Source organism: Emys orbicularis, chromosome 4 (genome assembly GCF_028017835.1).
Source record: "Emys orbicularis isolate rEmyOrb1 chromosome 4, rEmyOrb1.hap1, whole genome shotgun sequence".
In the NCBI taxonomy this organism is placed as follows: domain Eukaryota; kingdom Metazoa; phylum Chordata; order Testudines; family Emydidae; genus Emys; species Emys orbicularis.
In genome coordinates, this window is record NC_088686.1 from 151,465,268 (window position 1) to 151,490,983 (window position 25,716).

The 25,716-nt window shown below is 53.2% G+C and overlaps 2 protein-coding genes across 2 annotated transcripts; one reads left to right on the plus strand and one right to left on the minus strand.

The window, feature by feature from the left end:
• The first annotated feature begins 4,641 nt into the window (after nucleotides 1-4,641).
• CNTF (ciliary neurotrophic factor) lies at nucleotides 4,642-9,125 on the plus strand. The gene is made up of 2 exons (XM_065404426.1): nucleotides 4,642-4,755; nucleotides 8,649-9,125. The coding sequence occupies exons 1-2, from the start codon at nucleotides 4,642-4,644 to the stop codon at nucleotides 9,123-9,125; spliced, it is 591 nt and encodes a 196-aa protein (XP_065260498.1).
• Nucleotides 9,126-14,020: 4,895 nt separating this feature from the next.
• Nucleotides 14,021-16,183, minus strand: LOC135878629 (macrophage-expressed gene 1 protein-like). Its single transcript, XM_065404350.1, has one exon. The coding sequence runs from the start codon at nucleotides 16,181-16,183 to the stop codon at nucleotides 14,021-14,023; it is 2,163 nt and encodes a 720-aa protein (XP_065260422.1).
• Between the last annotated feature and the right edge of the window lie 9,533 nt (nucleotides 16,184-25,716).

Genomic DNA, 25,716 nt, shown 5'->3' on the forward strand with positions numbered 1-25,716 from the left:
ACCACAAAGAGAATCAGGGTGAAGAAAGCACTACGGAAGCTGAGTAGCTGGTTGTAAACAGGGCAGTGTGACAGACCCCATGGGAGGAACTCCATTTGCATTGTGGAGTTTTGGAGCAATTGTTTGCTTTGGGGTGGGGGATGAATAGCTTAGTTTAGGGCTCTGAACTGCAGAAACAACTTATATAGCGTTCTCTCTCCCTCCCAAGTTTATTCCAAGCTCCTTGCATTAACCCTTTTTTTCTCACTGATTCATCCTCACTCCCTGCCATCGGAAGGATTAGCACTGATAGCCAAGGAACTTGTTCCAGTCTTGTGACAGATGTATAACTAAGTGGTGCAGGATACCGCGTTCCCCATCCAATTCTGCCTCTCCTTTCCTGAAAGAGATACAGCTATGGGGGGAAGAGACTGGGCTCATGATTTGAATAGAGGCAGGCAGACTGACTGACATGTGGTTGCGGGAATGGCAACTTCTCTCCCTACATGGACACCCTGGGGACAGAGCATGGGGTGTGTTCCCCCTACACATGCTCCTTACAAGGCCAGCTTTCGCAAACGTTCCTAGTTTCTGTGAGACATGGTGGTGTGGTTTTGCCTGCGAGCGAGAGATGGGCATGCATAGCTTAGTAATTAAGACACTTCAGAAAGGTTTAGGACATAATGTATCTTAAGTCTTGAGCGCAGATCTTTGCTCTGTCCATTGTCAGAAACTTCGTGCAGTGACCTTACATTTGTTTGCTTTTTGGAAAAAGCGAGGAATAATCTGTTTGCTTGTGTCCATGTGGTTCAGGAGGAAGTTACAATACCCTGTTTAAACACCGAGCCAGCAAAACTTGTTTGTTGTAGAGCTGGTTGGAAAATGGAATTTTTCTGCAGAAAAGTTTGACAAACTAGAAGAATTTCATTTTCATTGGAAATTTATCACAGAATGTTTTTAACTTTTGTCTAAAAACTGGAAACAGGCTGACCGCTGAAATCTTTTGGGAAAATCACAGCAAAATGTCTTGTTTCTGGTCAGGTCGACCCACATTTGTCAAACATATTGTGAAACAATTCACTTCAGTTTGGATCAGTTCAACATTAAACTGTGTTTACCTGAGCTGCTGCAGGTCACCCTATGGGGTGGGCTCCCTGGTCAGACTGCATCTCCCGGGATGCACCATGTTCTTCCCTCTTTCTGATAGATTGGTTGTCTCATCTAGTCACATGGTTGTGGTGCATCATGGGAGATGTAGTCCAGCTGAGAACATAAGTTTTTAAGAATGGAATGGGGGCTTAAGGCATCGGAGCTACAACTCCCAGCAACAGCAGCTCAGGAAGATGTGCTTTAATGTTGAAATGAGACACAACTAACTTTCATTTGGAATGTTGAAATGTCTCATTTCAGTTATAAACCTCAAAACCGTTTTAACATTTCCAAATTGAAGATTTTGGCTTTTGGGCAGGAAGCTGAAATTTTCTGCAGATAACTGAATTAAATAAAATTTGCTCAAAACCAGTTTTGATGGAAAGCTTTCAACTAGCCCTAGATGTGTGGTTTTGCTGGCCAGGACGGCTGTGGCCATCTCCTGACACCTGTTTAAAACTCTTCTAGTCTAGGTCCTGACCTTGCATGATTAAAAGCTATTGTGGTGCAGGTTAGTTTTGGCTGGCTGGTCAGCCAGCCAGACACTGCTACAGACCAGTTCTGCGGGAGCTCTGTGGAAAGCCTCCGTCACGTGGTTTGAAGTCTGATGCAGACCGGGCCTTCCAGGGAACACTAAAAGGAGAACTTTGCCTTATCAATTTCCTTTTATTTCTAAGGATGGCACTAAAATGCTGTTGGGTGGAAATCTCACTCTGGGGTGGTGCAATAGCTAGACAGCCTGCTGTGGAGACTGCCCCATGACTTGCCTGCAGAGTGATGCAGCCCAGTCACCTCGCCTGGGAAATAAGGATGTGGGCTGTTCAACTTCTCCAGTAGAGGGAAAGTTTCTCCCATTTCCAGCAGGCAGCAATGAGTGGGGAATTCGGCTCTGAAGTCCTTCCTATCCCTGTCACTTCCTTGCCGTCATCCCACACACTCTTCTGATTTAACCTTCCTTCCTCCCTCCCCCCTTTGGTCTCATCCAATTGTTTCTGTCCTTAAACACAGCCTTCTAACCTCCAGGGCAGGAGAGACCTGTGTAACTTCCAGCCTCGGGTTTAAAAAACTAAAACTGACACTCAATGCCTTCCTGCTGCTTCTCCCCCTCCGTGTCTTTCCCACCACTCGCATGCAGTTTGCTTCAATAAATTATTGTAGTAGTTTGCAATAAACTTTTTTGTATTTTTTTCCCCCATGTATTTATTTTTTTCTCCGGCGGCGGGAGCACATTGGGGAGCTGGGCTTAGGGTGCTTCCTTTTCCCCTTTCACGTAGGCTGGTTTGTGGTGACTGACTTAACATCACTCCCCACCCCTTCCTTTTAGTGGTCAGTGTGGGAACTCCCCATGTAAGCTGCATTCTCCGCAGTTGGAGTTGCCTCTTCGCGTCCCACCATCAAGGTTAAGCTTGCATGGGAGTTGTGCAGAGGGGCTTTTGCTTTGTGCATGGGGCATCAGCCGCCCGCTGTGTCACTCTGCTGCCACTCCATCTGGCATTGATGCTTCCTGAAAGCTGGCTGGGCATCCTTCAGCTCCTGGGACAGGGTGGGGAGGCAGGGGGGACAACCTGGATTAGCATGAAACCTGCCAATGGGGAGGGGGGGTTAAACTTTATACTGCTTAGCAGCACTACCTGCAGTAGCCACCAGGTGGCAACACAGCTGTTGCATTGGCACACCCCTCTCGTGTGGAACAAAAGCTGGGGAGAGGAGATGCATAAGCTGACAAACCTTTGATTGCTAGAAGTCTTGTCCCACAGGGAGAGGGGGAGCCCAGGTAGCTACCTGAACCCAAGTTGGGGAAAGGGTAATGTAAAATTTAATAAAGGGATACTCTGCTTTTCAACTCGTTTTCTCTTAATCTGGGTAAGACATAACCAAAATAAATGTATAAAGGAAAACACAATAAAAGTTGTTTGTCTTGGTGCATGCAGCTTGTCTGCAGTGGTTGTAGTGGATTATGCTGGGATCACAGGGGAAGGGCATGGTTATATATAAGCAGGGTGGGAGCCATTATTTTCAGTTACATTTGAGCAGGGTAAATGTCTAATTAAATTCCCAGAGGACTGCAGATAAGCAGGGATGTGGGTGGTAAGGATGGATGGCACTAGTATCCTGCCTGCTGGATGGGGCTTTTTCCCTTCGCGTCACCAGTTTGGATCGTGGTCAAAAGTCTGGAAATCAGGTTGAGCTGTCTGCTGTTTGGTGACGTGAGTGTGCAAGGGCTGTCTTCTGCCTAGAAGGACACAGTCACCACTAAAAGCATTGGGACCCTTTGAATCTCAGGAGAGCACCAAATCTTTCCAAGTCCATATTTGGGTCCAGATAAACTGACAGTGTGCAGAAACAGTTGCGCATGCTGTCCTGGATTTGCGAGTTCTCCGCTGGGGGCTCTGGGCCTGAGCTCCCGCAATGTGAGTGGTGCTTTCTCCAGTCTCAACTCAAGGGGAAAGGGGAGAGAAGCGGCCCATGGTGATAGAAAACATCCCTTGCCTCTCTGCAGTGACGGGCTCAGTAGACAAACCTAGTAGGGAGTGCTGGCCAAGATTTTAAAACCAGCCTAAAAGGGATGGCTTGAGCCACTAGCTCCCGTGGACTGCTGTGGGAAGTTATAGGGTGCTCAGCATTTTGGAAAATCAAGTCACTTATTTAGACACCTGTTTTGGCAAAGCTTGGCCCCTGTGGAATGGTTGCAGTCTCTGGCTGTTGATCAGATCACCTTTGCTGGACAAGAAAATTCAAGTGTGGATGCAGCATGCATGCTTATTTTCTCTTATATTCATTTATCGGGCTGTGATTTGTCGTTGCTTAACATTAGCTAGTGAAATGACTCCAGGTCTGGGAAAAGAGGGTTATGGGCACTAGACCTGGCTCAGCACGAAAGGAAAGAGCGAGAACTTCCCAGACAGAACAGGGAGGATGCGGGAAATAACAGATCATATCAGGCTTTGTCTCATCTCAGTGGGGGATTATCAGGACACCCATTTGGCAACTGTATACAACAGGGGTAGTCAATAGGACCGTGGGCCAAATCCCAATCGCCAGATGCTTTTGAACAGACTCCAAAATCTTTTTATTTACTTATTTTTTATTCTTTTCCCTGGAGTTTGGACCTTGACCAAGAAATTTGGACCTTCACAAAAAATAGACTACCCCTCATACAAGTTGTGAGGGACAGATGTAGCCGCAGATGAGTGGACTAGAGCTGTAGGGGAGACAGGCTGTGGGGGAGGAAGGGTGGAGTGAGTGGGAGACTGATTCTGGGCCAGGCAACTTGAAGGCGCGTGGAGGAGGGACATGGTAAGATATGAAAAATCTGCCTTTGTCGATCTCCATGGCAGACATGTTCAGTCTCTCCCCAGGCCTCTGGGGGAGAGAGGCGCGTGAGTGGCTAATGCTCTCTAGAGCTGGAATGTGCGAGCTGAGCAAGGGATTTTTCTGGCTTGGCCGTGGCGCAGCCCCGTGTGATCTCTCTGGCTCAGCTGCTCTCTGCATCTGGGACAGCCGGCTGGCGTGATGGCTTCGGCCGAGCAATCCCCTGTGACCCTCCAACACCACAACCTCTGCAGCCGCATCATCCTCCTAGCCAGGAAGATCCACTCCGACGTGGCCAGCCTCCTGGAGTCCTATGTGAGTCTCCTCCCAGGCCCATCCCTGAGCTGCGACATCTCGCCTGGCAGCCAAGCACGGTGGCACCTTGCTCTGCCACCAACACTGCCTTTAAAAGCAAAGGGTGTGGCTCTAGTTTGACCTCCCTGCCTTGGGTTTGGGTGCAACTTCCCATATTTGATACAGGTTTATAATGAGCATGGGGAGGGGTTGGGGGTATTCAGTCAATCAGCTCAGCCAGTGGATGGAACTTGCCAGGTGAGTAAAAGGGTCCTTGTGCAGCCTCATGAAGGTAAGGTGTAGACTGAATTCCTCCTGTGCTTTTCCCCCTCTCCCTGTTGGTAGGGAGGTGAGTTACCAATGTCTCTTCCACCTGTTGCAGAGAATCCAGGCTCTTCTCCTTTGTCCTACTGCACCTCTAGGGCAGGTTCTGTTCTTTTCTATCACCCCTGAAGCAGAGAAACCGCCACCTCTAAGGTAGAACGTGACTCATGCTTGAGAGCATGCATCACGCACACCCTTCTGGGGATTGAACTAGCGAGATAAAGATTGCTACGGCCTCACCCGCACCCTCTGGATCAGGGACAGAGAGGACATGTAACACGTTCCCCCTGTGCAGCAGTTGAAACGGTCTCCAATTGACCCGTCAGTGGGAGGGAACGTACATCTTTGGGCGGTGTGGGAATTCAGGCAGGGTATGGGTTAAAGTTCCTGCCCTTTACCCCAAAATGCAGTGGGAGGTTTGGTGGGGGGAGGGGAAGGACCTTGGGTTTGTCTCAACAGATGCTAGAACTTGGTTGGGGGGAAGGTGGGTGTGCTCAAGGTGCCTCAGGCCTGGTGTCACCTTGTGGGCGCTGCTAGAGAAAGAAACGGAGCTGATGGTTCATGGAATCTGAGTCAGGTCCTGAATCCGCTTTCCACCAGCACATGGGTGATGTGGGCTGGCACTATCACAGGAGCCCAGGGAGCACTGGGTGCCAAGCTCTGGAAAAGCCCTGCTGTAAATTCCCCTGATCCTCGCACCTTCCTTGAATGCTCCTGACTTTTCACCAGGAAGCTTTCCAGCGGGGATCTTCTAGCCAGCTCTAGAGGGCAACTCCTGCAGAGTTCCCACCGTTTTGCTTTTCCATTAGTTTGGGGCTTGTTTAGGAGAGGAGTGACCCCTAAATTCATAGATTCCACCACTGGAAGGGACCATTGTGATCATTTAGTCGGACTCCTGCAAAACACAGGCGAGAAGACTGCCCCGAAATCATTCCTGGAGCAGAGCTTTGAGAAAAACATCCAGTCTTGATTTTAAAACTGTCGGTGATGGAGAATCCACCATAACCCTGGGTAAATTGTTCCAATGGGTAATTACTCTCATCAGTAAAAATGTACTCATTTCCAGCCTGAATTTGTCTAGCTTCAACTTGCAGCCAGTGGATTGTGTTAGACCTTTCTCTGCTAGATTTAAGAGCCCATTATTTAATATTTGTTCCCCAGGTGGGTACTTATAGACTGTGATCAAGTCACCCCTTAACCTTCTTTTTGTTCAGCTAAATAGATTTTGCTCCTGGAGTCTCTCACTGTAAGGCAGGTTTTCCAATCCCTTAATCATTCTCTTGGCTCTTCTCTAATCCCTCTCCAATGTATCAACATCCCTCTTGAATTGTGGGCTCTGGCTCCGGACATGGTATTCCAGCAGTGATTGTACCAGTGTCAAATACTCTCGCCTCGAGAGTCCCATTTGTGCATCCTAGTATTGCATTACCTCTTGTGGCCACAGCATCACCCTGGGAGCTCATATTCAGTTGATTATCCAGCATCACCCCCCACAAACTTTTTTCAGAGGCCCCTACCATGTATGTATGGCCAGTACCGCCATAGGCAGCACCTAGGGGCTGGCTCCTGTTTTTGCTGACAACAGGGCTTGAAACAGGGACTTCCAGCGTGACCTGCTGCATCTTCAGCTAAAGAACCAGCCTCGGTAGGTGGAGACTGTAGCAGACCCATCTCCTCTGTGGATCAGGGACAGAGGGGGACACAACACTGGCTGGTAGCTACCCCCTAGCTGTCCCAGCTAAGGGCTGACTGAGGCTAACCCAAAACAGCAGAGGCTAGGCTACCCTGTCCCTTCTGGTGGGTTCGCTAGCAACAATTTTGCAAGCTCTTGTCGTCTCCTTGCTCATTTCTCCATTGTTCAGACAATGTGGAGCAGCCAAGGCCCAGGGCAGTGCCAGTAGCAATCTGGTTCATAATAAAGCTTCCCCTTCCTTCCCTGGCCCTACTGTGGTCTGGCTCAGTGTGCGAGTGATAAGTGACTGACATTCCCCAGGCTACAATTTGGACTGCTGGACAGTTGTCCCCTCAATATTCCAGCCTGGGGTGCCTTTTACACTGCTTTGCTGTGAGAACCGCCACTCCAGGTCTGTTCACACACCGTCTTTAGCATGCAAAATCACCCCCAGCTGTATTACATGAATGCTCTGGTCAGCCACTCATGAATTACATACAGGGCAACACCATTCGCAGACCTTTCCCCAGACATGTAGAATCATAGAATATCAGGGTTGGACAGGACCTCAGGAGGTCATCTAGTCCAACCTCCTGCTTAAAGCAGGACCAATCCCCGGGCAGATTTTTACCCCAGTTCCCTAAATGGCCCCCTCAAGGATTGAACTCACCCCCCTGGGTTTAGCAGGCCACTGCTCAAACCACTGAGCTATCCCTTTCCCCACAAAAGTTGTCTCCTTGGAGTCTGTACATCTTGTACAGCCCAGCACCCACTGATGATACAAGCTCATAGAAAGGCCGTCATTTCATCAATGGACAATGATATGCACAGACCCTGCTATCTCAAGTGGATGTTCCCAAACACTTCAATCCAAACAACACCGGTTTAGATAAAACAAGTTTATTAACTACAGAAAGCTTATGCTCCAATACATCTGTTAGTCTATAAGGTGCCACAGGACTCTCTGTTGCTTTTTACAGAAAGAGAGAGATTTTCAGTGATTACAAGTAATGAGGCATAGAAGTCAGAATTGGTTTCCAAGGGGAAAAAAGATAAAACACCAGTTTATACCTAACAAGTGAAGTGAGCTTAAAAACCAAAGATTTTTCTCAGTATAAGCTTACAGCAGTCTGGATTGGCTGAAAAGCCTCCTAGCCGGGATCCTTGCCCCAGTTCAAAGATGTTTCCTTTGTCTTTCAAGCTTTGTAGCTGTCCTGAGTAGAGATGGGGGGGAGAGAAGTGATTTGTGTTGTGTGTGTCCTCCATTCTTATACCCTTCTCACCGTTTGTAGGATTACCTTTAACTGGGGTTCAGGCAACAGGCAGTCTGTTTACACAGAAGCTCCCAGTTGTCCTATTGTCAATATGTAAAGTTCTCGCTCACACCCTTCTTCCTGCCACAGAATGGCCATTTAACTAGGTGATTGTCCAATTGATCATGCTGATACATGGCTGGGGTGCCAGTGTGTCTGTCTCTGAAGAACTGGTTTGGGCTTGCCTTTCTAACTCTGGAACATATCACAGCAATGTTACACAGTAGAATCTTATAACTTTACATACAATGTTGCCACACATTTTACTCTGACAATAATGTTCAGCAGATTATGAGTTTTTGAATGATACTTCACAAGGCATACTTTGTACAGAATTTATCATAGTCTTGTTAAAAGGGTGAATGTGGGGTACAGTCTGTCTCAGTGACACTGGGATTTCTCTTCTCCCTGGCATGGTTTCTGGTTATCAAGAAAGGAGCGAGTGATTGGGTTTGGCTGCGGGGGCTGGTGAAGTGGAGTGGGTGGATTTGGGGTGATGGCGTGGGAGAAGGGGAGATGATTAGGTGGAGAAGGGAGGGGAGTGGGTGGGGCTAATAGGGGAGAGTGGGGGGCTGATCTTTCTGTAACTGAACCTCCCCCCTCAGGTGGAGAGGCAGGGGCTGGACAGGACCATCAGCCTGGACTCGGTGGATGGCGTGCCAGTTGCGGCCGTGGAGCAAGGGGGCGAGCTGACGGTGGCCGAGCAGTTGGGCGCCAACCTGCAGGCGTACCGGGCATTCCAGGCGCTGCTGGGCGAGGTCCTGGAAGAGCAGAGGTCTCACCTGACCCCGCTGGACACGGACTTCCACGCCTCCATCCAGGCCGTCCTGCTGCAGGTGGCGGCCCTGGCCTACCAGCTGGAGCAGCTGCTGGCGCTGCTGGGTCACAGCAGGCCAGCCTGGGAGGCAGCCGGCCCCGAGGACCCGGGCCGTCACAGCTTGTTCGAGATGAAGCTGCGGGGGCTGAAGGTGCTGCAGGAGCTGGCTCACTGGACTGTGCGGTCCGTGCGAGACCTGCGCCAGGTTGCCAAGCACAGCCGGGGCTCTGGCACTGCCCATGGGGGCCAGGCCCAGAAGGAATGAGGCCGCCTGCCACTGGGGCAGATCCCCCCTCCCTTCAGCAAGCCAGGAGCTGGGGGGGGGGGAGGAGGGTGCTCTCCCACCCAAGGGTTGGGGCTAGGCTCTGGCACAGGCAGGCATCCTGCTCAGCCTCCCCCAGACAACGTGGCCAGCTGGGCCATAGAAGGAACCTATTCCCAAACCACCCTTGCTGGCTCTGCAAGCCAGCTGGCTCTTTGCGGGGGGGAGGGGAGGGGCAGGCATCAAGCAACCACTGGCCAGCGCCATAAGGGCTAATGGGCTGCTGTGGCAAGAGGTGGGAATGGCCAGATGGGGGAGGGGGGGGGGGGCTCAAATCCCTGTTGTGCCTGCTCTGTCCATTCCCCCCTCCTCTTTGGAGAGGAAGGTGGGCTGGCTCTAGCTCTGGGGTGGCTCAGCAGAGGGCAGGGGGGTTGAGGGAAGGTGTGGGCAGGGTACGTGTGTGGCGAGAGGGGGACAGGAGGCGGCTCCTGACTCCCACTTCTCAGCTTAGAAGCTGATGGCCCCACTTGCTTGCTGTGGGGAGGGAGCTGGGAAGCGGCTGGAGCCCAGAGCAGCTCCTGAGGGGTGGGGGCAGGGGCTGCCCGGGGGGGGGGGGAAAGGAGGCAGAGCTGCTGCAGGGATCCCCCACATGTCCCAGCCTGGGTCCCCCTCTTCCCTCTCCCACTGAGCTGCCTCCCTCTGCCCCACGGCTGATCCCTAGCACTGGGGAGGTGGGCATGAGCAGACAGGAGTGAGTGGAATGAAATCTCTGCGGGGAGGGGGAGCGGGGACAGTCTTCCAAGGCAGTCAGAGGGAGATGGGGGTGGGGGATTGTCTGAGACAGAGTGAGGAGGATAGATGACTGGGGAGGAACCCGGAGCTGCTGCGGGGAGTCGTCCTACCCATCTCCCACATGGTTTGAGGCCAGCTGAGGCCATCACCGAGTTCCCACCTAGCACCACGTGTCCCCTGCCCTGAGATTACAGTAGCTCTATTTGATGGTCTTGCTACTGGGGGCTGAGCTCTTAAGGGAAGAAGGCCAGACAAGCGCCTTCATCTCACTGCCCCCCCACCCTGACCATGGAAGTTGGGGTCTCCTCTCCCGCCCCTCCTAGCCTTGGCTGCATTCAACCAGTGTGTTGGCGCTTGGAGAGCTAACCAGGAAGTAACGGCTCCTGCTTAAGAAGGGAGACGGGGGCCCAAGACCGGTGGCGCTCCTGAGCTGGGGGCCATGTGCTGCTGCACCAGATACTCCATGAAACCCACTAGGGCCTGCGCTGTTGCTGTTGGTTTGACATGATGCCCAGATGCTATGGTGATGGGCAGCAGGATAAAACCCATGAAAGTCAAGTAAGCAGCAGACCCTATCTGCCTGATGCAGGGCAGGTGGCCGAAGATGCTGCAGGAGCTGGCTTGCTGAACCGTGAGACCTGTCGGGCTAGGACCTTAAGCCCTTTCCAGACCCTGATCCCCATTTTCCAAGTGGGGAAACTGAGGCATGGAATTGGGCACGGTCACAAAAGAAGCTTGCATCAGCCACAGGAGGGGAGCTGAGATCTGCCCACCTGTCCTGCCCCTTAACCATGTGACCCACAAGACTGGACTGATTGATCTAGCTGCTTTGGGGCCAGACATACCCTCCTGCATCTGCTCTGGAGACAGGGCAAGAGCAGCCTCCCAATGTATAGAGAAGGCTTGAAAAAGTGTGTTCTGTTTTGTTTGCCCCGCTTTTCCTGACTGCCTCCTTGAACGGATGGAGAACAGGGGTAGGATCTGGCATGAGAGATCCAGATTAAGCACAAAAAGAAGTGACTTTTATTCAGACTGGGGGGGGGGGGGGTGTTCTTTTTAAGCATGCATTTAACTCAAGCGCTTTGCAAACAGGTAGGAGAGAAGAGCTCTGTTAAAAATAAATTCAACTGAGGGCTGGAAATCCAAACCTGCGCCTTCCTTCCAGCTATCCTGCCCAACCAGGCACACAACTTTGATCCTGATATTTGGAAGGTAAAACACAAGCAGAAATATAAACTTTGCGTTGTTTCTTTATATGGAAAAACAGCCCTTTCAGCCCTTTAAATCTACGTCTCTAACATAGAGTTTTCTCTAGTTTTCATCCCTTACAACATGCTACCTATGTGTTTTTCTACAAAGAGGTAAAACAGACCATACCACCCTGCCACACATTCACTCACCCACTCTCCTCCTCTCATCTTTAACCGCTATCCTTCTACCATGGCTGGGTTTGCACTATGTGGTTGAACTGTTCTATGAACTATTTTGACACGTGAGATGGTCTGGATCTGACTGGTTTTTGGCTTTTTGCTTTTGAAAAATTGGAAGGAATAATTTAATCTGTAACTGTGACTGGAGATATTTTAATACTGACCCATGAAACTCGGCGCTCTGTAATTTTACAATCTCACTCACAATCTCTGCTTCTCCTAGAGGGGATCTTGGAGTGATTTGTTTTGGCCTGTAGAAGGTTTTCTTATTTTTTCCTGAATGTAACAAACAGATTCAGAAAGAAATTGAACCTAAATGGCATATCAATATTTTGCTTTTTCACTCCCAAAAACGTTGCTTTACCAATTTTTGTTAGAGACAGAGTACTCTTTTGTTTGTTTGGGGGTTTGTTTAGTTTTTTTGGACACACACAATATTTTGGACTTAGCAGCAGTTGAAATGTTTAGTGTAGTTTGGGGAGATCATTGCTGTCAGTTGTTTCATACTGAGGAAATAAGACATGGAATGTACCAAACGAAACTTTTGGTGGCTTGGGGAAAGGAAGGTGGGGGAAATACAGGTGAGCGGGGTCTCATTACCTCCCCTAGACCGGAGTGCTGGGCCTGCCTTAGCCCTCCATGTCCCCTGTCTACACATGGGAATGCAGAATGTTCAGCCTAGAACAGTGGTTCCTAAACTTTTCCACCCTGCGCCATATTCCCAGGGGTTGCACTGCCCCAGGATCACTGCCCTGGTGGGTGCCAGGGAAAAGACAAATATTTCTGCAGTGCAACCTCTCAAAACACTTTACAAATACAAGGAGTGAATCTGCCTCACAGCCCTGTCCAAGTATCACCCCATGGTTAATGGGGGAAACTGAGGCACAGAGGTTAGCAGTCGAGGCTGGTGAGCAATTAGAGCTGGCACCAGAAGCAAACTCCTGCGTCTCAGCACTAACCACTAGCCTGTGCTGCCTCCTGGATAGGGTTTGGCAGGACCTGTGCTGCCTGCTTGTGGACCAGGCCTCTGTCAGGGAGGGATAGCTCAGTGGTTTGCGCATTGGTCTACTAAACCCAGGGTTGTGAGCTCAATCCTTGAGGGGGCCATTTAGGGATCTGGGGCAAAAATCTGTCTGGGGATTGGTCCTGCTTTGAGCAGGGGGTGGGACTAGATGACCTCCTGAGGTCCCTTCCAACCCTGATATTCTATGATTCTGTCAGACCCTCCCTTAGCGGGGGGGGGCAGTAATTTAAAGGGACACATCCATATGTTTGGTTAGCAAAAAACCAACCGTGCATGACCCAAGGACGGGTTTGAGAGAGAGAGACACACGTTCTGCTCTGTTGGGGAAGAGGTATAAAGGCAGGTGTATGGCAATGTAATTAGCTTTGAGCTGTCCCCCCCACCCCCACATTACACCACAGCATCCATTTGTCCCTGCTGCCCACACACAAGAGAAAACAACCAAACATAAAAGGAAGAGAAAGAACTGAAACGAAAGCCCTGAAACTGCTCGGTTGGGTGAGCCTGGAACATTAACCCTTAGAGTGCTGCAGTTGGGCACCTTGCTCCTCAGGCTCGCTAACTTGCCCCCCAGCAGGGCCCACGTCTCCCATCATCCCCTGTTGCAAACTCCCCCCTTTAAGCCACCATAGCTGGTTCCCATCTGCCCCAAGCTGCTGGCTCTTCTGTTACTGGCCGCTCCCACTCCCCCTGCCCCGCCATTACCTCCTCCGGTTATCAGCAAACAACTGAAAATCCTTCTGTTCCCCACCACCCAAAATGCAACCTCCATCACAGCCCCTAACCCCCTCCTCTCCCCAGCACTGTCCCAATCTTCCTGCAAACCACTGACAAGTAACCCTGATCCCCCACCATCTCCCCCCAGCTGCCAAATCCACCCACTTTTCCTCCATCTGGAACCTCAGCATTGCTGTAAGGTCGGCAGGCTCCGCCCTGCCCCACAGCAGAGGCTTGTGAGCAGCTGCTGGGCAGCCCGGCAGCCCCAAGAGAGATGGTGAAGTTTTGAGCTGGGGTGAAGGTCTCTGGCCAGGCTCAGAATCCCCTAGAGGCTGTTCTGGGCTGGTGGGGGCAGGCGGGATCCCCGCATGGCCAACGCTCACTGGTTTCATTACGCTATTTAGTACGTTCATCAAGGCCCAGCTCCTGCAGGCCCAAGAGTCCCCACCAGAGAGTCTCAGCTTTCCTTTTTTAAATAATGTTTTTAATAACATTTAATAACAAATCCCTCAAAACATTATTTTAATCAATCTCATGATTTTTGAACCTGGGGGGGTTGGCAATCCTCGGATCCATATGTACATGTGGCCCCTTCCCCTTTAAGAGGTAGATTTTCTTACTGCCAGACGCCTACTTTCCTTTGTCCCCGCTGGTGCGTGGAACAGTGCCCCCCTTTGGCTAAGCATAGGAACTCCCTTCCAGTTGATAGGGGGGTCCTAGGGCTGTTCTAGACAGATGGGGCTTCTCTTAAAGGTGCCATTACCATCCCCAGGTGCATCAGAGAGCTGCCTGAGTGCAGCCTGCAACACTAATGCAGTCATGTGATTAAAAGCTACTGCTCCCCCAGCCTTGCCACGCCCCGTACCCCTCACCCAGGAGGTGTGAGCCATTCAGAACTCACCCCAGGGAGAGTCCTTGACCCAGTTCCCGGGCTCTCAGGCTGAGCTAGTCCCAAGAGACATTGTGGTGGATCCGTAGCTCTCTTGCTCTTCCACTAGACGGCTTGGGTGTTGTACCTCCTGGTACCCCCTGCTCTTGTACCTCCGGGTACCATAGACAGCCCCCGCAATAGCCGCCGCCAGGACAAGCGTCACAGCCACTGAGATGCCAGCCACAGCGCCCCCCGTGGGCCCCGCGCTGGACTGAGCCTGGAAAAGCTGGGCCATCTCCCTCTCATCGGTGACGTTGGCTGACCGCCAGTGTCCACTGCCCTGCAGCTTCACCCAGGCCTGGCTGCCCTCCCCCAGTACCAGGATGGTCTCGGCCATGCTGGCATTGGGGGATGGCTGGCGGAGGAAGGGCGGGAGCTTGATGGGAGCCAGCTGCTGGGCAAAGAGGCTCCCAGCCTGAAGGCAATAGAGGATCTGGCAGCCGTCGCTCAGATAGGCTTTGTGCTGGCTGTACCCCTGGGGGCACTTCATGGGGTAGGCGGTGTCGGAGTCTTGGTAGAAGAAATCCTGGAGGATGCCAGGGCTCTGTCCCTTCAGGGGCCCGGCCAAGGGGTTGCCGGCCTGGCAGCTGAAGAAGCCGCCGAAGGGCAGGCCGAAGCGGGTGCCCATCTCGTAGTCGTCACTCACGCACACCTTCAGCCCGTCGAAGAGCGAGAGCGGGTAGAAGTAGGACGGGCAGGCGCGGGCCCCGGTGAGCGGATTCTCCTCCCCGGCGCTGTACAGCCCCCCGAAGAGGAAGCCGGAGCCCTGGGGCACAGGGCCGGTGGCGGCGCACCAGTGGGCCGTGAAGCGCACCGTGGTGGAGTAGTAGCGGACGCCGCACTCTTTATGGCAGCAGGAGAAGAAGAGCCAGCAGGAGTGGCACTCCTCGTGGCACTCGGCTTGGGGCTTGCTGGCCGTGCGCTCCTCACTGTGTAGCGGGACGGGTGTGAAGCCGGACGGGCAGGAGAAGCCCCCCGTCAGCGGGTTCTGGGTGCGGTACGGCTGGCACATCTCCTCCCCATCCAGGCCTGACACCCCGCGACATTTCTGGAAGACACCCCCGAAGGTGAAGTTGGTGCTGGCTCCCAGGCATGAGCCGTCATCCACGTTGGCCTGGAAGTTGAAGTTGCTGGCGTCGGCCTTGACGCAACCCGGGTGGGTGTTGATGGCGTAATAAAGATGAATGGCCTTGTCCACCACGGCTGCCACCCTCTTGGCTGTGGGTGCCGGCAGCTCCGGCAGGGCCTCCGGGCTGATGAAGAAGGGCAGGGGCAGGCCGGCCTTGCCGATGGCCACCAGGTGGTTGGGGATCCCTTCCTGCCACTTCTGGAGTGTGATGCCTGGGTAGAAGGGCACGCTGCCCCGGCTCTCGATGCGCGAGTCCACCGTGTTCTCCATATAGCTCTTGGTCAGCTCGTCTTGGACCTGCGCGGCGGCGCCGATCCCCACGTTGACCTTGCCGAAGAAGGTGGCGGAGGCCGAGGCGGTGATGCTCGCCTTCTCGGCCACCTTGTCCTGCAGGAAGGTCAGTTTGACCTGGTCCTCCTGGATCAGGCTGGCTCCGGCCTCCAGCCTGGTCAGGACGTGGGTGCCATAGTTCAGCACCAGCAGCTCAGCGAGGTACGTGGCCGTCTGGCTCTGGTTGTTCTCCAGCTGGTTGCCGATGGCCAGGAGCTGGTGCCGGAAGCTGGGGTGGAGGGTGAAGGCGGGCTGGGCCTTCACCGAGTAGATGTGGTGCCGCACTTGCACCCGGGTGGTGACCGTCTGGTCGTAGACATTGTGGGTCTTCGTCTCCTGGCACCCAGAAGAGAACTTGCCATTGAGGACGCCCAGGAAGGAGGCCTCGGCATTGATGGAGCGGGCAAAGGCGTCAGTGTAGGAGAGCCAGTTCTCGATCAGCTCGGCATGCACCTCCACCCTGCTCTCCCGGAGTGGCACCACCTCCACCTCATCCGGCAGCAGGTACTCGCCGTCCTCCGTGGTGCGGCATTGCGAGTAGTTGAGGCTCATCACTCGCCCCACCTCCACATTGCGCAGGTTGTCCCAGCCCCCGCCAGGCAGCACCTCCAGCACGCTTACGTTCAGGGACCTCTTGCAAGCTTGGAAGCCGGGCTCCAAGGTGCCCGCCCCAGCTGCCATCAGCAGAGCCCAGAGCCAAGGCACCATGGCTGTGCCGTCCTGGAGCCAAGATTCCTTCAATGGGACGCGGCCCCTGCTCTTCTTTATGCCCTCTCCCGGCTCCTCCCTCTCCCAAACGCTGACTTGACTCTTTCCCCAGTGAGGTTCCTTTTCCAGGAAGTCTCTGATTTTTAAATGTGCACCAAAAAAAAAAAAAGAGGAACTCTTAGATTGTCCAATGGCCTTCGTGGAGGCGAGGCCTCTGTGCGAGCCATGAGCTAAGTCACCGGAGTTATCATCTGACTTACCCTCCCCACAAAAGAGGAAGAGAAACCTACCCTTGAAAAGTTCTCCAGCCAAACACAACCACCTCTGCACCCCCAAAACACACACCCACACACTCCCCTGCCCGTCCACCCTCATCAGCCCTCCCACAAATGCTTTCAGAAAGTTCCCTGCAGCACCATCCCCTGGAAAGCAGATGAAAATAGGCTGGCGTCAGCCCTTGGAATTTCCAGCCCCCGTCACAGGCCAGTCGAAACCTGCCTGTGGCTGGGACGCAGAGAAAAGGGGATTCCCTGACTGCTGCAAACTCAGCCTGCTTTGGTTCTTCCAGCCGAGGAGTTTCCCTAGGCTGAAGAGGTCCCGTGCCAGAGCAAAACTGAAAGAGTTGCAGTGTGGAGCAGCCAGGCCTGGAGCAGGAAGACCTAGAGCTGTGGGGCTGGGAGGCAGAGGGTGGGGAGGCATCTGGCAGCCCTTTGCTGATGTCAGCTGGTGGGGAGGGGAGGATGGAGTGAGGGGAGGGGGGGGCTCCTGCAGGGGGTGGGAGGGAGATGGGAAAGTGGTGTGATGTTGCAGCCTCAGGGCTCAGTTCTCCACTGCCTTGCTCTGACCCTCCCCACTAGGGCAGTACCCCAGCTCTCCACCCACCTCAAGCACAGTGCGCCCTGGACTCTGCCTGTGGAGGGGTTACGCCCCAAAGGGGGGGTGGCTGATCCCTAAAGGGACGTGGATAACTAGCAACATTCTACCCTTCTCCTGTGCTGAGCATGGGTAAAAGAGGAGTCCTGGGGAGCAGACCTTCTGCTCAGTAATGTCTCCAGAGTGAGGCCCCCATCAGGGCCGGCTCCAGGTTTTCTGCCACCCCAAGCAGCAAAAAAAAAAAAGCCGTGGCAGTGCGATCACACCGCTCCACTCTTCGGCAGCAATTCTGCGGCTGGTCCTTCGCTCCAAGAGGGACCCGCCGCCGAATTCCCGCTGAAGACCCGGACGTGCTGCCCCAATAGCGGCCGGAGTGCCGCCCCAAGCACCTGCTTCTTTAGCTGGTGCCTGGAGCCAGCCCTGAGGCCCACACACCCTTTCCTTGTTCCCCTCCTCCCCACCAGCTGCCTCTTTTTGGCAGACACTCAAGGCCTGGCCCAGAGGCCGTGGGCTGTGCCTTGGTGTGAAACAGCAGCTCGGTTTCCTTGCACACAGCTGCATGGGGCAGCGGGCAAGAGGCCCTGGGGCCTGGGCCAGAGAGGGAGAACGCGGTGCAGATGATTGCTGGGGAGGTGGGCATTGAGGGGCAGCAAGGCGGAAGGGGCGCTTTGCAGACTGGCGCGTGAGCCTGGGCCCTAGGACAGCCATTGGTGGGGGATTTCTCTGCCTTGCTGATCTACTCCACAGCTCTGCTAGTGTCCCCAAGCCAGACCTGCAGCCATTTAGGTACTGGGGTTGCAGAGGGGCAGCCCAAGGGTAGGCAGAGGCAGTAGGTCCAAACCCCCCTTGTCGATGGGGAGTGGCTTTTACACTGCAGTCTGCCCCAGTGAGCGGGGGCTAGATGGTGACTGACAGTAGCCCACGACTGAGGCAAGGTGGGGATAGAGGGTTGGGGGTTTCCCCTGGGTGGGGAGACCCTGAGACTGTGGAGGTATTGCCAGGGGGCAGCACCCCAAAGACAAGGGTCACTGGGTCCTGGGAGGGACATGGGGGGCCAGCGGCAGTGGGACACCGGCCTGCAGAGGGTGCTCCGGAGGCTGGAAGAGCTAATTCCCAGAGACGACCAGCAGGACGTGCCACAGAGGTGAGTGCCACAGGGGTGAGTCCCGCACCATCACAGTCCCCCTTCCCAGCTCTGACACCACAGAGCCTTGCCTGTGTTCCTGTTCCCATTCCCCCCCCCTTAGCAAAACATTATTCCAATTCTGTCCCCTCCCCCCACACACACACTTCCTGATTGACTGCAGACTACATAGTAAAACTTGAGTTCTGCTTAGCTATACCTTAAACAGTTACATTTCAGTAAAATGATTAACAAATCCTAACCTATTGTAACATGATTATCTAAACAATTATATCCCACCACCTTAATTGGTTTACACCCAACAAAATTAATTATACAGCAGACAGAAACAATCACAGAACCAGACAGAGATTATACAGACAAACAAGAGAGAAGTGGAGACTACAGTGATCGAACAACACAGAAATGAGGATTTCACACCCCAGCTATTGATAAGTGAGTTCTTGCCAGACAGGACGCTATCAAACTAAGTTTTCTTTAAATCTTCTAGGCTCTTCCCTTTCTCTGGAGGTGATCAATTGAATCACCTTTTTAATTGCCCCAGATTGCTTTATTTCAGTGTACTACACCTCTACCCCGATATAACGCTGTCCTCGGGGAGCCAAAAAATCTTACCACGTTATAGGTGAAACCGCGTTATATCGAACTTGCTTTGATCCGCCGGAGTGCACAGCCCTCCCCCCCCCCCCCCCCGCAGAGCGCTGCTTTACCACGTTATATCCGAATTTGTGTTCTATCGGGTCGCGTTATATCGGGCTAGAGGTGTAGTTTGAAATGTGAGGATGTAACCATACATTTCCCAGCTTATGGCTGCCCCTGCTGCATGGTCAAAGGCCTTAGCTTAAGAACAGGGCCTCAGACTGTCCGTGAGAAAAGGCCCTTACACAGGCAGACAGTGATTTTAATTCTTGTTGTGTAGCTCTATAACTAGCTAAGTGATAAGAATACACCTACATTCTTAAAGTATAGGCCTTTGCAGACAGGCCTGAATATCTATATCCTAACATGGGAGCGTAGCCTTGTTCTTACACTTTGTCAACACTGGTCTGGCTCCTGCTGCCGAGAGAGTCCCATTGGCTGGAACTGACAAAAATTGAGGAAAGATGGTGAGTGCAGCACTGAGTCCCAAGGGGGAAAGTCCTTCTGAGAGCCTCGGGTCAGCAACATCCTCTGCAGGCTCAGTGGCTTTGTGGATAAGATGTGGCCCAGCTGTGGTACAAGAATTGTCCAAACGCCGATGAGCAACTATGGTGTGTCTGAGCCACATCACTGCACCCGACCCCGTTCAGCTTTGGTTAAAAGACATTTGAAGGCAAAAGGGGGTTTAACTGGAGATTTATGTGTGCGCCTGCGTAGTTGTGAAGGGGGGGGGGGGGTCTAAAACGAAGCTTCCAACAGAAAAGTAAAACTCGGCACCAGATCCTCAGCCAGTGAAAAATCAACATCGTTCCACTGCAGCTCAGCTGCGATGAATCCAACAGACGTCACTGATTGACACCGTCTGGGATCTGGCCCATTGACTCCAGTGGAGCTCTGGCCAATTGACGCCAGCTGGGATCTAGCTCATTGACTCCAGTGGAGCTCTGGCCAATTGACGCCAGCTGGGATCTGGCCCATTGACTCCAATGGAGCTACGGACAACTGACACCAGCTGGGGATCTCTTTTATAAATGTGCAACTGCTCCCCCAGAACAACAGTTTTGTTTTAGGGTGGCGGGTGAAAGTCCTTTCAGCGTCCCAGTGCAGCCAGAGCCTGAATGTGGCCGGGGGTCGGTCGGGTGGGAAGGTGGCGTCGTTAACTCAGATCTGCTCCGAGACACCCCCCCCCCCCCCAGGAAATTGCCCACCCTCCCTCCTGTCCGGTGGCCTCTCTCCTTCTCTCCAGCACAGCCCCTGACCTTCTTGCTACATTTCAAGGGCTTCCCACGGCCCGCTGAACAACCAGGCTATTGTCTGTGATGCAGCTGGATGAAAACCATTCCCCCCTGCTTGGATTCAGAGACGTGTGCGTGTGTCAATTGCCGGTCTGCAAAGAGGGTAGTCCCCAGATCACATCAGCCACCTGCCATGGCTTTTCTGCACAGTCTAGATCATAGACCTCTTGCCTTCAGTGAGGATGGATGGAGTGGGGAGGGCTGGTGAGGAGCTCCCCACACAGCCACTTGTGCAGCTGTGAAAGGTGCTCCCTGCTTTGGCTGCTGTCAGCTGGTGTGCGTGTGTACTCTCTCCGTACGCTGTACTAACCCTGCAGAGAGCTGGTTTAGCGGTCCTCGGTAGTACTACCCAGAAAGACCACAGACTCTGTTCGGTGGCGAAGGCACTTGGCCAGGTTTATTGCCGATGAAGCGCGGTATTAGTGCCTGATAGACTCTACGTGTATGCCCAGGACAATGGACTCGGCTCAGTCAGCAGCGGGATTGTCTGCTGCCCCCTAAGCCAGACAAAGATGGCCCCCTATGATTTCTCTTTTATACATTGAGACAAACAAATTACGTATTACACTCCTGGCATGTTACCAACCGTACCTAGTGTCTAGTACTTCTTGGGAGTGCCTGTGTTTTAGCAACGCTCACTGTGCCTTTGCCAAGTTCATGTGCCGGACAGCAAACTTGTAAGCAAGCGTCTGCTTGATGACAGGGCCGGACTTTTGCTCCTAGCCTGGCTTTTGCTGACTTTGGTTCAGATCTCAGGTCTTGCACCAGGCCCGGTGCTCCAGGCTCTCTCTCTACTACAGCTGGAGGGTGTGGGATTTCCTGGGAGGCCCTGGTGTGACCCCCTGATCCCTTGTGGACCAAAGAGACTTGGAACCTGTATTATTGGGGACTATGCCTTTAAGGACTGAGCTTCCCAGACAGAAAACCAGGGAAGCTTTTGTTACACTGCCAGCTGGAACAGGACACAGCAGGAAGCAGAGCTCTGGCAAGCCCCTTAAGCACCAAGGCCCAGATCCTCAAAGGTATTTAGGTGCCTAACTCCCATTGACTTCAGCAGGAGTTAGGGGCCTAAATTCCTCTGAGGATCTGCACCTAAGTGTTCACTGAACACCACAGAACTGGCCCCTGAGCCTGGTCTCCCAGCATCCATTGCTCCTGGCCCCACCCTCAGGTTCTCCCAGCAGTGGGCAGGGCCAGGTTATTTAGTCTAGGTTCCTAGTCCCTTTGCGGTGGTGGTTGAGTTGTTACATTTCCTGATCTGACAGTTTCCCCTTTCCCAGGATGAGTGGGGGCCTCTGCATACCTATCAGAGCCCAGGGGAACATCCTAACTCCACTTTTCACCCCCTAGGCTGCTCCCCATCTTTGTCAGAGCTCCAGGGGTGTCCTGTCCCTACACACAAATCCCATTGCTCCTGAGAGCTTCCCCATCTCAGTGGGAGCCTTCGTCCAGGTTTCACCCTGCTCCCCAAATCACTGAGTTATTTATACTGGTTTGTTATCATAGGGTCTCTTGTGAGTGCTGGGGTTGCACGTAGTGGCTTGTGAAGGTCACTCGCTTGTTCTTGGGCTGTACACACTGGTGTCTGTCGTCAGATGTCACCAGTGTGGTGCTCTGCTCTGTTCAATGATAACAGTCGGCTGCGTGCGTGTGTTCCCTCTGTGTGCTGCCCCGGCTCTGCAGATCGCTGACACAGCAGACCCCGAGAGAACCCCCAATGACCACAGACTCTGATAAGGTATGAAGGCACCCGGCCAGGTTTATTGTCAAACGAAGCACAGTGATAGTTCCCCGCAGTCTCTACAGGACATACTACGAATATGTGCCCCTGACAATGGACCGGCTCAGTCAGTGGCGGAATTCTCCACTGCCCCCTCGGCCGGACAAAGACAACCCTTCAGGGGTACACTTTTATACACCGGTACAAACAAGTTACACATCACTCCCGACGTATAAAGGTGCAACCCTTCTACGTATTAGGGTGCCGCCTCTCACCTCGTACATGTTGGTTCAAACAAAACAACTCTATCCAACTCAAAACAACTCCTATTACCCTCCTGCCCCTGTCTTTAGGATGGGTCAGCATGTTCCTTGTTATCATATGGAATGTGCTAGTACCGGAATGTTCTGGTACCATCCGGGCATATGTTTATATTACTAGTGCTTAGTACCTTTTAGGTATGTGTATATTTGCAACATCAGCCTTCTTCTTGCCAGCTTCTGTGAGCAGGGCCTGCCTCGGGCTCACAGCTTAACTTTGTTTTATGTTAGCAAAGTCTTGACCATTATTTTAGTTCAGGCCTTAGGTCTCATACCAGGCCTCTGATACAAGGGTTTATGTTTCAGGGCCTCATCTTACCACAACTGGTATGTTATTACAGGGTTTTTCTTGAGCACTGGGGCTGTAGACACTGGTTTGTTAGTCCAGGTTCATCTAGATAGGAGTACTGGGGCCCTGCACACTGGTATGTTATTGTAGGGTCTCTCTCTTTGGCACTGGGGCTGTAAACACTGGGGGGTGGGGTTGTGTGTAGAGTTGCTGGAGCCAATTTTTTTAGACCAGAGAGCATTGAAACATCTGTTTTGAAAGAGGGATCAGATCACAGAGGTAGAATCCCAGCCAGTGAGCAGATCTAGGGTAGGTCACACAGACTGAGCCACCCATCCTTAACTTTCTGCCTGAGGGGACCTCTACGGGCCAGTTCTGGGTCTGTGCAGCCTGCTTACAAGTAGTCATCTCTCTCCATCAGCTGGATCACCAGGTCTGCAATTTTCCCAGCAGTCCCCTTCTCCTTCCTGCTTTATTGCCCCTCATTTAGTTGGGGATTGGTCCTGCTTTGAGCAGGGGGTTGGACTAGATGCAGCACTGGTGTAACCACTAGACAAACTAGGTGGCCGCCTAGGGTGCCAAGATTTGGGGGTGCCAAAAAGCAGTGCCCCCAATTTTTTTTTTTACACTATTGCTCCTGGCGGGGGGATGGGCCGCTCACAGCCACGTTAGCACCTACCTCTGCAGGCGTCCTCTGCAACCACGGGCTCCGCCGCCTCCCTCCGCTGCACCCCACATCACTGCCCGCCCGTGCCCCCGCCAGCCAGCCCAGAGCCGCCTCCTCCCAGAGCCCCTGGGCTGCCACATCGCTCCCTAGCCCGCTTCCTCCGGCTCTGGCAGTCCCGGACCCTCTGCCACAGCAGCGGCTGCTGCCCAAGGGCTGCCAGCTGCATATCGGAGCGGGTGATATCAGCCCAGGCCCTATTGACAGCAATGCAGCGGGGAAAAGGAAAAGGAGACCATGGTCACCAGTCCACCTGCGGGGATGGATCATGGCCCTGCCAGAGGATACAGGATTAAAGAGCTGCAAAAGTGTAACCGTCCTCAGCACGTGCCACCTTCCAAAGCTTCATCCCCATCCATCCCTGCAGCCCTGTGGAGCAGGTAAATAGAGCCCCATTTTGGGGGGAAACTGAGGCACACAACAGGGACGTGACTTGCCCAAGGTCACCCGTGGAGTCATTGTCAGAGTCCTGCTTTGAACACAGAAGATCGAGGGTCCTAGTTCTGCGCTGGCTCAGACCATTAGACCAGAGGCCTTCAAGCCCTGAGCTCTGCACCTGCCCACATAGGGTGACCAGACAGCAAATGTGAAAAATCGGGACAGGGGGTGGGCGGTAATAGGAGCCTATATAAGAAAAAGACCCAAAAATCAGGACTGTCCCTATAAAATCAGGTCACCCTATGCCCACACAAGGTATTAATCTGGGATTCGGGGGAGCACACTGCAAGTTTTCAGTGAAGAAACACGGCTGTCTCGAGCCCTTATGGCCACAAGGAAAATCTTCCAAAGGTGATGGGCATCTAACCGACACAGTTCTGTCTGCCCGAGTCTGCAGCCAGCCTGGGACAACAGCTCTAGGAAATGCGGCAGTAACTGTTAAGTCTAATTACGACACCGTCAGAGCCAGATTTTCATGTAACATGGGTGACCAGTTGTGTGGTGCACAACCACTGCAAGTGTGCGAGCAACTCAGGTTGAGTGCAGTTGAACCCTGGGCAGGCTGCAGCACCCAAGAGATTTTTGTACTCCCACTGAATGACAGCAGAGGCACCAGTAACTTTACTAGGTAGAAGTTTAGTGACCACATTAGGGCCATATCCTCCCCACTCCCAGCATTGGGCCAGGACTGAGGGACATCAACAGAGCTGTGAGGGGTTCCAGCCAGCTGACATAGCTGTGGGAGTTGTGAAATAGGATTGATGTGCACTGAGATAGCTGAGCTGAAGCTGGGTACATTTGCACCAGTGCAGGGGTCAGATTGGGAAAAACAAGGTGGTGATTGTTATGCTCATGGCATATACACAGAGAAGTTAGATAAAGAACATAACACTCTTGTTGGAAGGTTGCAAGGTAACACACCTTTATTTCTTAGAATTCAGAGCAATAACCCACCAGAACCACAAACCAGAGAGAAACAAAACAGGCTGCTCCCTGAAAGGGCATGGCTCACACCACCTTCTTGGTCTGCAGACTGACTACTACAGACACAGATCACACTTTCCCCTACAGAGTCCCCTACCCTGGAAGCAGGACCAGGAAAGACCCATGAAATTTAAAGTGACAGCTTGTAATTTTTAGTTTTCAAGGGACTACAGCAGTGCCTCTTCCAATATGCTCCGCCCCTGTGAGTTGCCAGAATGAGATGCTGCTCACAGCAGATAGCAGCACTGTGTCTCTCTCTGAGCTTTGCTGGGCTCCTTGAGGTTGGCTCCCCCTCGGTGGGGCTTGGATAGGGGGATGGTCTCTGCTGGGCTCCTTGAGGTTGGCTACTTGTTTGGGGGAAAATAATATATGGTGGCATCTCCCAAACATGACATCCTGGTGGCACCAAAATCACTTCACAACACAATGAAATAGTTACTAATATTGGCATTTAAATGACCATCGCTGGGCATCTGAGCTAACTAGGGTGGATGGGGCTGTTCACATCTCTCCGAGTTGTTGCCTCAGGCTCTCTGCAGACTCCTCTCTGCATCCATTACACACAGGTCACCTTCTTGAGGGTGTTTTTTAACCCCTACAATCATAACAGCTAGTAGGAACTGATGGGAGGGGGAAGGGGCTGGGATATGGGGCAAGGGATAGGTGAGATGCGGGGATGGGTATGTGGGGGCAGTGGGAGGGCTGGGATGTGGGGGGCTGGATTGGTGAGGGGTTGGCTAGTGAGGGGGATTTGGGGGGTGAGTGGGGGAGTGGCTGGGATGTGCGGTGAGGGGCAGTGGGGGTGGGGTTCGGGAGGGGCAGGGCTGGGATATAAAGGGGTGGAGGATAGTGGGGGAGGGGAGGAGGCGGGACAGACTGTGCCCCGCCCCCTCCCGTGACGCACCCCGGGCTCCTCCCCTTTCTCTCTTCCCGCCCCGTTCTCCCCCTCCCAGCAACAAGAACGCCCGCCGCAGCCAGCTTGCCAGCCAATCAGCGGGCAGGGAGGAGCCTCGCGCGGCGCCCAAGGGGGACACGGCTCTCGCGCCCACCAGACACGGTGCCGTCTCTCCGCCCCTTCCCGCTTCCCCATTGGCAGGCGGGTGGCCA